This window comes from Henckelia pumila, chromosome 4 (assembly GCF_033568475.1).
Source record: "Henckelia pumila isolate YLH828 chromosome 4, ASM3356847v2, whole genome shotgun sequence".
Classification (NCBI taxonomy): Eukaryota; Viridiplantae; Streptophyta; class Magnoliopsida; order Lamiales; family Gesneriaceae; genus Henckelia; species Henckelia pumila.
Genome location: NC_133123.1, coordinates 29,840,623 through 29,855,439, shown reverse-complemented (window position 1 = coordinate 29,855,439; position 14,817 = coordinate 29,840,623). Strand labels below are relative to the sequence as shown.

Genomic DNA, 14,817 nt, shown 5'->3' with positions numbered 1-14,817 from the left:
TTTTTTCTTGAGTCGAAATAAGAATATCATGCACATTCAATTTAGCTCGGCTCGAGTTGAACGCGAAAGATATCGACACATTGAATCTTCTGATGACAAATAAATAAAAGGAAGTAATTAAAAAGTATCTGACCGTGCAAAATAGTAGTAGTTTAATTAATTTAATATAATATAAATTAGTGTGTAAAATGCAGCCATTCGCGAGAGGTAAAGCCATAATTAGGCCAAGTTTGTGGATGGACAAATTAAAGTGCCCAGAGCTGCCCCCACCATTCATCAACATATTTGATTTTTTTTTATTTATTTTTTAGGATTTTTTTCAGTAAAATGACTCATTTGTGGGTGTCCGAATTGAATGAATAAAACTGAGTTTGTTTTCGATTTTAATAAAAACTCTATTTATTGGGTTTGGCAAATGTTAAACAAAGCCGAACAATTCATATTTAAAAGCCATGACATATTTTTGGTTCTGTTTCTCTTGGTTTGGATGATCGATGTAAAATTTTAATATTTTTTTTATAAATGAAATAGTTTGGATATTTTTAAGTATGATTTACATACTAGCTATCATAAATAAACAAATATCAACATATGAAATATTAAAAATATTTAATAATATATATCAGAATATGAATCCTCAAAATGTATCACTTCAGCTTTAAAAAGTTCTACAACCATGGTCCATATGCTTTGCTTGTTTCAACATATTAAAAATAGTACAAACAAATAATAGATTTAAGAAATAAATAAGATCGATCACAGTAAATATGTCACATGAGATCAAATGAAATATTGAAATACATTTGCATGTCTATCTATATATTTATGAACGGTTTGTTTGATTTTATTTGAATTTTTTGTATTCTGAATTTTGAAAAAAACCAGTTTTTCCGATTTTATGATTTTCAAATGAATCTAGATTCTAAATATCCAATAAGCTGTCCGAATAAAAATTTGAAAAACATATTTTGTGAAAAAAATTGTTTGAAAAACAGCGGTCACCCTAATTTTTTTAAAAGATTTTAATTTTAAAGATCAAAATACCCCTTATATCTTAAATGCGTAACTTCAAAGAACAATGTCACAGAACACAAAATAGGTCCAAAAATATATATTTTTTTTTCGAAGGCAAATACCATAAAACATCCAAAAATATTTATTTGCATTATTTCGTTACATCGAGCCTTCAAATTATTTCAGAATAACATAACTAATCTTAATAAAAAATATATATATCCATTGTTGTAAATGGCGGGACACGTGGAGAGACGGTCCGTGACCGCCTTGGCGCCTACCAAGGTCGTGCCTAGGTGGTTGACTTTTTTTTTTAGCATTTTCTTATATATAATCCGCCTAGGCGGTTGAATTTTTTTTAGCATTTTTTTTATATGTAATCACATATAGTAATCATCTTTATTATACCAACACCCCATAAATATATCATGATTAAATGAAAACAATTAATTCCATGACAACAAAAAATTATAAACTACACAAGATTATATATTTATAAGAAAAAAAAATTGACAGTAAATATCACCATTAAAATGATGGAACTATTCTCTGTACAGTCACTCAAGAATAAATGCCTGTATGGATAGCATTTTGCCCTTAGTGATTGATACTTCCCCATGCAATAAGTAATTTAATGAGATAAATTAGCTAATGGATTACTCAGTCGATTAGTTTAGACGTCAAAAGCGACGACAAGTTGAGCCAGTCGCGACTCGCGACCATCGTTAGAACTAATCAATATGTACACTACTACCAGGTAAAACACGATACGTAGCTATATTTAGTGTCAAGTGTTTGGATGTTATCTTCTTACATAACATGAACAAGGTAAACCTGTCCAGATATATCATTGCTTGATATCACATGAATTGTGTTTTGTAGTTTCATACTGAGCGATTACTCACACTTCAAAGTTGTTTGTCCCATTATTCTATACACAGATAGAGAAGGAATATTGGCAGGTAAGACTATCCGGAATATAGCATCGACAAAGATGTAACTGAACAATTGGAAACTTTATTCATAACACTAGAACATGAGCATGAGCTCAAAACAAGCAGGAAAAAGGTTTGCAAATTCAGATGAATTCAGATGGTTTCAACAAACGGACATAAGATGCTAAGAGATATCTCTAACACAAACCTAATCTATACATCAAACATAGCTCATCCGGTAAAAACTAGTTTAATATTATCTTCTTACCTCATTATTAATAGGGGTAGGGGCTCGACTGCATATCTGCATCTTATCTTTACACCAGCCAACCCAACCTTGACCTTGATATTTAGTTCAGTCCGGCAAACCATCGAAAGACAGGTAAAATTCAGAAGGAAATACCTGACTATCCAACTGATCGTCTTCCCATATGACCCAAAATACAGCTTTGCGATTTTAAAAGAATTATAGGCAAATCACCTAAAACTCGTGTATTCAACATGGCAGCCGTAAACAGTAAACCTTGCGGCATAAACCATTCTATATACAACACCAAATTCACTCGCACCCAAATATCCAAAATCTATCATCTTTAAAAGAAAACATTTTACATATTAATCCACATTTTCAACGCAAAAGTCCAAAATTGTACCTTACCTCAAGATCATTAGCCTTGAAGCAGAAAGTCCACCACCTCCTCTATCAGACCTCCTCCTCTCATAATCTGCATCATCTGTGGGTAACTCGAATCGACAAACAGGACATGTATTCCTACTGTGGAGCCACGGCAAAATGCATTCACCGTGGTATAGATGGTAGCAAGGCATCCTTGTCAACTTCTCACCAACAGCAAACTCATCCATACAAACTGCACAAGAAACCAGACAACTATTTTCCTCTACCTCCTCCTTTGTATACACCACCGAATGCAGGTTCTCCACCACGGATTTAGCAGCCGGGGGACTACCCTTCAAAGCATTCTCATTCTCTACCAACTGCCCGAAAAGGGCATCATATTCCAGTGCCAAAATATAATCTTCACGATCCCGCAGATTGTCATGGCGAGTCCCATTCTCGTCAATACTTTCTGCGGAATTTTCCAGCTCAAAATTCCTCTCCAAATCATTCATTGCCAACAGCACTTCCCATTCTATATTTCCCTCATCCTCTTCCCGCATATCATCACCTAACATCAAATTTCCACCGTCTGACGAAGAAATATCTGACGAAACGGATATTTCCTCAATTCTATCAATAACAGAATTCAAATTCTCTACCTCGTCAAAATGAAGTCTTTCACTCACCTCCTCCCATTCAAACTCTTCCCTCTCATTTGCGCTATGATAGTTCTCATTATTCACCTCAAAGCCATCATCATAATTATCATCATTATTGTTGACAAAACCAGAATTTACCTCGAATTCTTCAGAATCTGACTCCGAATCCATGTCCACAACCCGAAGTCCCCTATTTGACCCAAGGCCAGGACCAAACCCGAACTCAAGGCCCGACTCGTCTACCGGTTCTGGATCAAACTCCCAGATCGGGTCCTCCGTCAAGTGGGTTTCACGCGATTCGAATAGATCTGAGACGAAATTCATCTGCTCCTCATCTTCTTCGCCTCCGAAGAAGAAGCAATTAGGGTCCTCGGATTCAGAGTCCAGGTTTTCAGTTGCGTTTGCGTCGAAATCGAAAGTGAAAGAACTAGTGTAATCATCCAAAAATGTGGGGTTTGAAGGATTACCTGGAGAGGATAATGAATCGAAATTAAAAAATAAAGGGTCAGGATGACGATAGAATTCTTCTTCCTCTTCTTCCTCTCCGGCATCTCCTTGCAGAGACCCAGTCGTGGCGGTGGATGATACGGAGCGCCGGGAAAGCGGCAGCGGATGGTGGTTGAGGCGGTGTAGATTAGAGACCTCCGCCATTGTAGAAATTTGACGAAGAGAAGAGACGCGTGTTTAATCTCGTTTTGAATGTGTGTTTGTGATAAAATATATATATATATAAATACTAAATACTAGAAGAATACAAACTTATTGGTCTTTTCTTATTTTTCTTTTTTATTATTTACGTTTTTATGACTATAAGATATTTTTCTAGTCTTTGTTTACTCAAAAAAAAAATCAAATTGTTGAATCACGTTTAAGGAAATTAATGTTTTCATTATACCAAAAATATGTAAAAATGGGGATAATTTACATTTTGATCATATAACTCCCATAAATATTATTTTGTACTTATATTACACAAGAGATGTGATAAAATGATCGAACCTTTGTTTGAGTTTGAAGAAAAGACATTGTTTTGAACATAAATTTTTGATGGGACGAGTTTGAAGAAAAGACATTGTTTTGAACATATACTTTTGATGGGACGATGCATTTGACGAAAATGAACTCATTTTTTAGGCTATGATTGAAGATGTCTTAATATGATCGAGATATTTTGTTTCAGTGAATTTAAAACCCAAAGATGTTCCAAATTTTTTACTTGTATCAGATAGGTTACTAGCAATCAATTTGACTTGTATTTCATATAAGTTACTAGCCATTAGTTGTTGCCCGCTTCTTTTAAATGTTCAACTTTAAACGCAAACTTGAAACATATATATATTTTGAAAAACTACTATGAGAAGGATTTAGAGTAAACTTTTCAATTACATAAGCAGCAAGATTTATATATTCGGACAGAAGCTGCTCCACGTCAATGACATAAGAATCACGGTATTAAATATGATCTCATAAGAATAAACAAATTCAAGGTCAGCGTGATAAATTATCGTATTTAATTCCACTAGATGTTTCATCGTTGACACAGATTATACAAAAGATTTATTACAGTTCACCAGCCAAGTAGAGCTGTTTCTTGGGATGTTTCGGATGTACAAAAATTGCCAGAACATGACCTAAAATTATACAACACAAACACTTGCCCACTTTCGAATTTACCACGCAAATTAGTCCGTGTTCTTCGAATTTTGCCATTCGTAGCTCTGGAAGAGAAAAGCCGCCAACAAAGAAATCACCATTCCAAGAACAGCAACAGACACGTACTTGAAATTTAGCTGACTTGGTTCTATGTTCCTCACAGGCTCGAGCTTGGAGGCGGAAATGGAATGCTCCATCTTAATCTCATTTGTTAATAATGAATCTCCAGGATCATTTCCAATCTAAAAAAATAAACAAACACATGCTTTGGGTCAGAAAGATTGGAGCATCAGGATCTTAGTTGTTGCAGAGGCAACGAGAACGATCCTTCTTAACATAGGAACCTCAGAAAAATAAAATCTTAGTTGTGCTTTGACTTTTGGTACAACACCACAACACAAGTAACAACCAACAGTTCTTCAAAATGCAAAAGTGGAACCAAGGAATACAAGATTATGTCGCCTATGATGAATTTGAGTCATGCATAAGATCAGCTTAAAAAGACAAATTACTATTAGATTCCGTAACTTCACCCTGATGTTGCTATATATCGAAGTGGACAAGGATATGGAAAGCAATATCAAAAGAATAAAGTGACAGATCTAAACGGGAGAAGCTAGCTCACGCCCATGTAGGGTTGCGTCTGTTCATCAAGGCTGGTTATCCCAAACTCGTAAACGATAAAATGCAGGGTACTAGCAATAAGCATAATAATTATGATTGACCAACAAAATTAACAGAGGCACTAACCTGATAAGCTGTAACTGAAGACCCTGTTATTTTCTCGTCAATTTCATTTCCAGAGGTCCCATGGTTAAGACTAAAATTAGAGACCTTCACTAATTTTGCATTGGCAGCAGGATTTTCAACCATATTGAAGGAATTGTCCTCGTTCATTTGCTTCAAATGCTTAACCACTACCTTTTTCCCTTTTGCCAAAGTTGAAATCTGAAACAATATAACTATAAATGAGCATGGAGGTTTAAAACTGAAAGCAGAACATTCCGTAATAACGAGGAAACTACTATCATTCAGTAAGAATGCTCTACAACTTATCACAGGCTCACAGCATCACCTGATTAAATATTTTTCATATAGCTCCTGGTTGAAGAGGCATTTCTAGTCCCAATAATTCAGTTCTCATTGAGCTTATCCACAATAAGAAAGGTTAGAAGTAGAGAAACATCTTTTCATCGCAAGGAGGAGTATGCATCATAGCTATATTTTGTTCTTGCCTCCATAACGATTAAAGTTACAGTCTGAAACTAAGTTATAGATGCCTGATATTCAATTGGAACTATATCAAGTAGACATGTTATGGGATCCATATCTACTGCAGACTATGCAGGCAAAACTTACAAAAGTAACTGAAAATTTCACCTCAGACTGATGGCTCGAGAATTTCATTTAAGATCAAATAACTAGAAGGCATAGGTTTGGTGAAAATATCTGGACCACAGCGTAACATCTCCGTTATCCAACAAAACAAAGGCATGCTGGAGAGTGAGAACAGAGAAACGGTACAAACAAATGATACAAACCAGGATTTTCTTACAAGTAACTCGGTCAACAACACCATGATATGAACAACCAGAATGCTGACCTGCTTGTGAAGACGTTCTCTTTCAAGAGCCAACTGCACAACTAAATCAGCAATGACTTTAGTATACATCCTAACATGTTTTACAGTCTCCTTCTTTGCGTCATCAGCCTGATGCAAAGATGTTTCCATGTGCTCCACTCTACCTCTAAGAAAATTAACTTCTCCAACAAGTTCGGCATTGGACTCTGACAAGGTGATGCACTTATCTTCAATGCTCTCAGTCTGACTTTCGGCCTTTGAAACCTTTGATTTAAGATCTTTTATCAAATCTTCCATATCCTCGATCGTGCAATTTAGCATATTTTGCTTCTCTTCACTAGCTTCAGCAGATGCCCGTGCATGTAGTCCCTTAAATTCGGAATCTTTTAACTGCCTCTCTAGTTGCTCCACCCTCTCAGTTGCATCAGCAATGCCACTTCTCAAGCGACTCAGGTCATTATTAAGCTCCATATTAGACTCTCTAAGCAATTTACACTCTGATTCGGAACTCTCAACCCGCTTTTCAGCTTCAGTGTCCTTTTCCATAGTTTCATCACCTATGTTTTTCCTGGCATAAATCATTGAGGAAGATTCTTTATTTTGCTCTGAAGTATCCTCAACGGTGTGCAGTTGAGCTTCATATTCATTCAGTTTCTGCTCTAGTAAATTAACTTTTTCCAAAAGTTCATCCCTGGAACGCTCAGAGTGCACTAAAGCAAGGTCTTTTTTTTGCAGTTGTTCATTTAGACCTTCACACTGAAATACCAATTCTCCTTCTCTCTGAACATATCCATTTAAATTAAATTGTGCAATCTGAATTCTCCCAACTAGCTCATTCAAAACCCCCAACAAAATTTCTGAATTATTTTCTGCCTCAAACAGTCTTTCCCAAATAATTTCAGCTTCTTCTTCAATACCGATGACTTCTTGTTGTAGCCTAAATTTTAAATCTTCCTCAATTTGTCTAGCCTCAGTTAGCTTCTTCTCAAAATCCATTTCGCGAGCCAAAGACTTCTCCAGCATTCTCAAAATATGCCTCTGCTGCTCTGCGGTCTGCATTCTAATCTTTGTATTCAAATTAGAGAGCTCGCCATTTTCCAGACCTGCAAACTCCTGGTCATATTTCGCTGCCCATAGTACTAGAGACTGTTAGATTATTATAAATGAAACTCCCCATGAAACACAAATACAGAAGACATTTAATCAAGACTGATATACTCGGGGACGCAACCAGGAGCCTGAACAACAAAAGAACCAAAAAGTTACCCTCTATTTATTACTCAGGCTGAAACCCCGGTAAATATTGCTAAAACATGCACATCATAAGCTAATTATCGATCTGCAAAATTGAATCTCATGTTCAAAAGTTATAAAAAGAGGGTGGGAAAAAGAAAGAAAATTGAGAAAGTGATGAACATACATTTTTCATCTTCCGAAGAAGGTAACAAGATCCTATGGAAGTTTGCAGATTGCACTTTCATGTCTGATAACTGTTCAAATGACCGTTTCAGGGATTCCTCACAATCTCGCATCTTTTCTTCCATTTCCCTAAAACCATCACCAAGCTGCTTGAATGATGATATGACCTTTCCAGATGTAGCAACATCAGTTTGAAGACCCACTAGAAAAGTATCCAGTTCTCTGATTTCAGAGTCCAAAAACCCATATAAAAGGTCAAATTGAAATGCTTTCTCAGCTGAGCCTTCCAGTGTATGCTCCCCCTCCAAAGCAAAAGTTTCAAAATCATTTTCCCTTGAAGCCACATGCATCACAAGTATATCCAGATTAACCAGCTTTTCAGAGCAACATGCTAAATCTAATTCAACCCTTGTTAAAGATTTTGCTGCACTATCTAGCTCTTCAATGATGTCTCCACGAGATGAAACAACTTCAAGTGAATCCATATTATTTGATTCAGCTTCCATTTCTCCAGAACCTACAAGTTCGGCAGAAGCAGACCCATCTTGAATGGTATCGGAACCCATTTCAAGTCTTCTAGTCAGCTTTCATTAGAGTTTAGACCCTGAAAAATATAGCTTATACATCTTTTCTGAACAAACGCGAAATATGATTTAACAGATAATCATAATGAGGAGTCATGTGGAGTGGATAAGAGTAAGACCCATAAAGAAAACTACTTGAAGTTCAGGAACTCACAGACTCACAGTTGTCTTAAATAGATTGGGTTTAAAATCAAATACTAATATAAACTACTATTGTGTCATTTTGAACGAAGAGGATTGCATGTATTTCGCTTTTGTATTGGATGGTTTCATTGGTGGATGGTGAATATACAGGTTTAAAATGTAAGGAAATAACTGGCGTAAGAATTTACCCCGTGTTGCTCATGGTTAGAGTTACACGAATGCGGGTCGATCCAGCTTCTACAAGGTAAAAGATGAAATTGGGTAAGAAGCAAGATAAGTAATCAAAATGAACGAAAATCAAAAGTTTAAACTACGTGTACGGAAGAAGTGAACAGATGAGATTAACAAATCATAATCACTTGACTTTCACTTAGCTATACTATCAGATTTTTTTAGAAATTTTCACAACCAACATCGACCCCTAAAATCGTGACGCAAAATCCCTGCAACTGTCCAATGAAACTTGTAGCGTGAGCAGAGCATGATGTCTGCATGTGAAATTCCCTCTAGAAAAATTCAAAATCTTTTCATAATTTCTATAACAAAGAAAGTTCAATCCCCCAAAAAAAAACACGGCCAGTAGCCCCTGAGTCCCTCACACTCCCCACCAGACACCAGATTGGGTCCGCCCTAACTTTTCACAAATCAAGAAACCTTCACAACAGGGAGCCCATAATCCAGTTCCTTCAAACACAAACTTGAGTCTACAGCATGACAAAATTATCATTCACATCTTCCCCACAACACTCAAACCCACACTCAGTCTCATACAACTTTACTAATTCATGGTTCCGTACGGCACCAACATCATCCTGATCCATAATTATAAATCCCCTTCATTAACTTACGTATAATCAAATATCAAATACATCTGTCATTATTTTCCATTTGATAATCGACAACGCCAAGAAAAGATCAGTGATCGAATTCCCCTTGCCTACGCACAGTCACAACAAAACCAGCGTAATTCAAACCTCAAATCGGGGGAAACATCACTTCGAATGTTGGAGAACAGAACCAGAGATCATTTGTGGATGTGATCTAAAATGAATTGCAAGAAAATGGATCGAAAAAAAAAGAAAAAAAGAAGAAAAGAATCACATTCACAAAAGAAACATGCCGTTTGGAGTGTCGCAGGTTCCAGACTAAACGTGGAAGTAAATCGAGTACCCTTGTTTTATTATGCAAGTGCAGATTGATATTTAGTGTAATTTATTTGTTTATTACAATTCTAGACTCACTTATTACCTTTTTTTAAAAAAAAAAATTACCATTTTAATCATATAATAATATTAAAAAAGATCAAAATCATAATAATTAATAATAATAAAAAATTAAACTAAAACTGTAGCTTCCCTAATTTTACGAAATGCCTAAAAAAGAATTTTTTACAGAAATTATATTAACCGATATGATCATCACGTGATATCACGTGACCTTTTTTTTTTTTTTTTTTTCCTGTGGCACGTGGGAGCAAACTGTGGACTGCCGTCCCATTCGCACGTCGGGTTGGCATAGTTTGGGCTGTAGGATTTACATAATTTGGGCCCACAGATATAGATCCATTAAATTTAATTGTTTACCTTGCCCATATTTTTTTATTAATAATAAATCCTTTGTGCGTCTTTTGATAACCACATCGCTTATCTAAAATAATTTTGTTGATTTACTTCATATAATATTAATACTCGAGCAATGCGCGTGGCGTGGCACGGATCCTTTCCAACACTGCTAGCCTTGAAAACTGAAATTATACCGAATGTATAATCGTTTAGTTCAACCTATCTTAAGAATAATATTTTAATATGATATCTAACAACTCATGATTTATCACGTCAATTTTATGTATGTACGAGATATATGGATGCGTAAGAACGGTACAAAATTGTTCAATATATGATCATTCATACAAAATAATAGTGCGAAGTTTACTTTACCCAATGCGATAGTCTTTCTAACTAAGGCTGAGCACTGACATATTACCAACTTATCCAAACGAATTGTGTTCATGTTCGAATTCGAATTCCATCTTGCCAAACTCGAATCGACTTCGAGAGTCCCATTAGAAATAATCAAGGTGAAAATAAAACAAAGTAATAAATACAATTCTACATTTACAAACAATAATTTAAAATAAATGGTAAACAAATTCAATTGTTCAAATAAATATTCATAGTCTAACACCTGAAACAATTTCAATTGCGCTTCTATGGAAAGAACATTGCATAAAAATAAACAAAAAAGAAAAAGAAAAACTACATACTACCAGTTGATTTAACAAGTGCCCGGAGTAGGCAACTTACAATCCAGTCACTCTCAAACCTTTGTTCCCACAGGCTTGAAACAGTCGATATTACACAAAACAGCCGATTTCATCATATCTCCAAAGCTGCCACAATTCAATTCCAACAATCAGTGAAAATGTTTTTTTTTGTAATCACAAAATGAGACGATAAACAGGGGAGTAGTATCCAACAGGAGACGAACAGGCAATCGCCCAGCCTGTTTTAAAAATTTATTATTTTTTATGAGTGCATTTCACAGAAATATAAATTTTGCCCCCTTGATAAAAGAGATCATCCCTTTAGGCTTCTTCCACTCCATCAATGGAGTTTTTTGGTGCTCCCTTGTTTGTTCGAGCATATAACTGAAGAAACTTTGACAGATACATATTGAGACTAACCGATCTATGCTGTTCCGTGCTCTCTCTGGCTGTTCTGTGTTGTTATTCGGTTTCTCAGTATAATCCACACTTTTCCGTGATCTTTCTCTCTTGTCGGTGCTTGCTCTAGACTTGTCTCTTCGATCTATGCTCACTCGAGGATTCTCCCTGTGATCTGTGCTTGATTTCGACTTCTCTCTCTGATCTAAGCTTGGTCTAGGTCTGCAATCTGTGCTGTTTCGAGCAATGTCCATCTGATCCACAGATGAAAAGGATCCGTTCCTCGTATGTCCAGATTTCTCGATAGCTGAGATGAACTTCTTCAAATGCTTGATATATTCTGGGTAGAGCTCAAGGTCACAATGGTTGCCACCTTTAACCCATAATGGCTCGTACTTGTCTTGACAAAGCTCCCATAGCTGTTTCCCATGGGAGCAATCTACTACATCATCTGCCGTACCCTGCAACATTTAAAACATTATGGACTCTTAGAAAACAATTCAAGTGCAGATAGTATAATACTCAAGCTTCAACAAAACTTCCAGTTATCATGAATCTTGAGTCCAGATATTGAGTATGTACCATGCAGCTTCCCAAACATGGTAATTAAATCAGTTTTAAAAATAGAATTCGGAAAAAAAATGTAGCAATGGTATCGGTGGGAGAACAAATTCGATAGCCGAAAAAGTTATAGTCTGAAATAAAATGCAACATCCAAAGGCATACAATACAGGTTCAAATATTGAATCATCAAACCATCCAAGTATTCTCAATTGCACAAATACTGATTGCAGATGTTATTTTTCAAAAACTACACAGTATCAATGGAAATTTGCTAGCTGTGGAAAGTGCTATATTTATTCAGTCACTATTAACTAATTTTAACAACTGAGTGCAGAATAAATCCCTCTACCAGCTTGCCAGCATTTAACGATCATTGGACGCTCTTTTACAACCCTCGGAATATATAAAAACTTACATGAATAAGCAATACTGGGCATTGGACCAATGGGTCCAGATATCATGAATCTTGAGTCCAGATATTGAGTATGTACCATGCAGCTTCCCAAACATGGTAATTAAATCAGTTTTAAAAATAGAATTCGGAAAAAAATGTAGCAATGGTATCAGTGGGAGAACAAATTCGATAGCCGAAAAAGTTATAGTCTGAAATAAAATGCAACATCCAAAGGCATACAATACAGGTTCAAATATTGAATCATCAAACCATCCAAGTATTCTCAATTCCACAAATACTGATTGCAGATGTTATTTTTCGAAAACTACACAGTATCAATGGAAATTTGCTAGCTGTGGAAAGTGCTATATTTATTCAGTCACTATTAACTAATCTTAACAACTGAGTGCAGAATAAATCCCTCTACCAGCTTGCCAGCATTTAACGATCATTGGAAGCTCTTTTACAACCCTCGGAATATATAAAAACTTACATGAATAAGCAATACTGGGCATTGGACCAATGGGATTTTGTCGATATTCTGTGCCACAAAATAGAACATTAGTAAACGGAGTATTCATCCATACAGTACAATGAATAAAAGAAAGGTACTATGTTACTTGCATGAAATTAGATCAACCTTATAAATGTCAAACCAATATGTTCGCTTCACGGGATACATAACTCGCAGTCCTGAGAGTATAGCGCTATGAAGCACAACAGCTCTTAATCTAGACAAACGAGAAGCCAAATCTAAAGTTGGTCCACTGCCAACAGACTGTCCGTACAATATTATATCCTCTTCCTTCACACCATAAGTCTCTTGAAGGCATTCATATGCAGCTTCTATGTCTGCGTAAGTGTTTTGCTCACTTGGCTTTGAAAATAAACACACACAAAAACAAGTTATTAATTTCCATTAAAAAATTGTCACAGCTATTGAATATGTTCCCCATCACTCATACCTTCCCGGTAGACTGTCCATAGCCTGAATAGTCATACCTGCCAAAAAGAAATTAAAATCTAGAAGTTGGCATTGTGAATTCAAACTTTCGCATGCATAGTTTTGCTGGATGGATAATATTTTTGTGGACTTAATGGGGTTTGGCGGTTTGCAATATTTGATGGCAAGACAAAATAGAGCTGAATACTCATCTTGTATGATGGATTCTGGTTGAGATTAACAGAAAACTGGAGTAAACCATAGCTCTTTCATGACTACCGAGAGGGGATGCCCCTAAACTAAAAAAGTTCTGAAATTTCAAGCCTAATTTATTTTCAAAAATCCATGTTTTGCTCCTCCAAATACATGGCATCTGTCTCCACTGGGCTTGTTCCAACTCCCTTCCTCAATCACTGTGGTTTTATGAAGTAAACATATTCGTACCATGTTCAAGTAAAAAACTGGAACATGAAGAAACATTCAACTTAGCCCGTCGCACCATTCACAATCTACAATTTCACCCGCCTTCAGAAGTTAATCATATTCCACCAGATGAAACCATGCATTAAAAAAATATATATATTTTATTCTACCAGGAAACTACGCCCCAATCTCGTACATGAAAATGCAGAAAAGAAACATATACATTTATGGGGAAAAAAAAAGACTAGAATTTTGAAAATACCCCATCAAATTGACTCGGAGGTGAATGCTGAGCTCACTAAAGAGGTCGTACATCTGCCCTAGATCAGCGGCGTTGCCGTGAGAGTACAACAACGTGAGCTTCGCCATCGGGTTCTTCACATAAACCGCCACAATCTCCGTCCCCCTCTTCGTCTTAACTTTCAGAACGTCGACGTTTTCCTTCTCCGCAACCTCCGTCATCCGCAGCTTCCCCTTCGCCTCCTCCGCCGTCGTCACCGCGTACGAAGGTGGATTCGGCGGAAAAAACGCAAACTTCGCCGCCATCGACGACGTCACCGCCCCCATTTACGCAAATATACACCAATAAATTAAAGGAAAAAAAACAACAATTAAAACCTGAAAAAATGATTTCTTCCACCCCTCAAATTTAGAAAGCTAGGGATGCGTACATGTGATTGGATTTAAGATTCATTTCCAACAATTTAGATTTAGATTTGTCCGTTATGAATTGGGAAAATTTTCAGAATATATATATATATATAAATAATTTAAATATAATCTTAAAAAATCTTCTTCTGAAAAAACAAAAAAAGAAGATAGGGGGAAGAACTGAGGAGGGATCCCCGGAGATGGTGGCACGTGTGAGGTAACATGCTGGTGGAGGGCTGTATTTAATTGCTTGCACATTCAAAAATTCAATTTAAAGCATTCTTTCTTGATTTTTTTTTTTTAAAAAAACAAAGATGTATTTTAAAATTGTAAAATAAGATCTTAATAATAAACACGATTAATCTAATTTTTTTATAAAAATGTATTTTAATTTCTTATAGAAATAGTACCGGATATTTCAGGATTTAAGAGATCTTTTCTTTTTTAATTATTTGGAAAGTTTATTATAATTTACGTTTGAATCTGAGATCTGATATTAAATTTGATATTTTTGTATCGAATGATAGATATTAAATTTTATATAGTTTAAAAATAAAAAATAATAATAATA

General features: G+C 35.8%; 3 protein-coding genes across 6 annotated transcripts; all 3 read right to left on the bottom strand.

Annotated features, from left to right (window-relative positions):
- Nucleotides 1–2,011: 2,011 nt before the first annotated feature.
- On the bottom strand, nt 2,012–3,914 carry LOC140864700 (uncharacterized). The gene has a single exon (XM_073269000.1). The coding sequence runs from the start codon at nt 3,876–3,878 to the stop codon at nt 2,604–2,606; it is 1,275 nt and encodes a 424-aa protein (XP_073125101.1). The 5' UTR covers nt 3,879–3,914; the 3' UTR covers nt 2,012–2,603.
- Nucleotides 3,915–4,721: 807 nt separating this feature from the next.
- Nucleotides 4,722–9,772, bottom strand: LOC140863290 (WPP domain-interacting tail-anchored protein 1). Of its 3 annotated transcripts, none has more exons than XM_073266610.1 (6): nt 9,730–9,772; nt 8,798–8,846; nt 7,883–8,485; nt 6,484–7,589; nt 5,631–5,828; nt 4,722–5,122 (listed from the first exon to the last, which is right to left on the bottom strand). In XM_073266610.1, the coding sequence occupies exons 3-6, from the start codon at nt 8,445–8,447 to the stop codon at nt 4,910–4,912; spliced, it is 2,082 nt and encodes a 693-aa protein (XP_073122711.1). In that variant the 5' UTR covers nt 8,448–8,485; nt 8,798–8,846; nt 9,730–9,772; the 3' UTR covers nt 4,722–4,909. The 3 variants fall into 3 exon arrangements, with proteins under 3 accessions (XP_073122711.1, XP_073122710.1, XP_073122712.1); XM_073266609.1 differs by lacking the exon at nt 9,730–9,772 and adding an exon at nt 9,584–9,690; XM_073266611.1 differs by lacking the exon at nt 9,730–9,772 and adding an exon at nt 9,458–9,537.
- Nucleotides 9,773–10,743: 971 nt separating this feature from the next.
- LOC140894610 (uncharacterized) lies at nt 10,744–14,446 on the bottom strand. Of its 2 annotated transcripts, XM_073303171.1 has the most exons (6): nt 13,858–14,446; nt 13,195–13,231; nt 12,870–13,106; nt 12,723–12,770; nt 11,293–11,732; nt 10,744–10,998 (listed from the first exon to the last, which is right to left on the bottom strand). In XM_073303171.1, exons 1-6 carry the CDS (start codon nt 14,160–14,162, stop codon nt 10,926–10,928), a joined length of 1,140 nt encoding a protein of 379 aa, XP_073159272.1. In that variant the 5' UTR covers nt 14,163–14,446; the 3' UTR covers nt 10,744–10,925. The 2 variants fall into 2 exon arrangements, with proteins under 2 accessions (XP_073159272.1, XP_073159271.1); XM_073303170.1 differs by lacking the exon at nt 10,744–10,998 and having other exon boundaries at nt 11,006–11,732.
- Nucleotides 14,447–14,817: the final 371 nt, after the last annotated feature.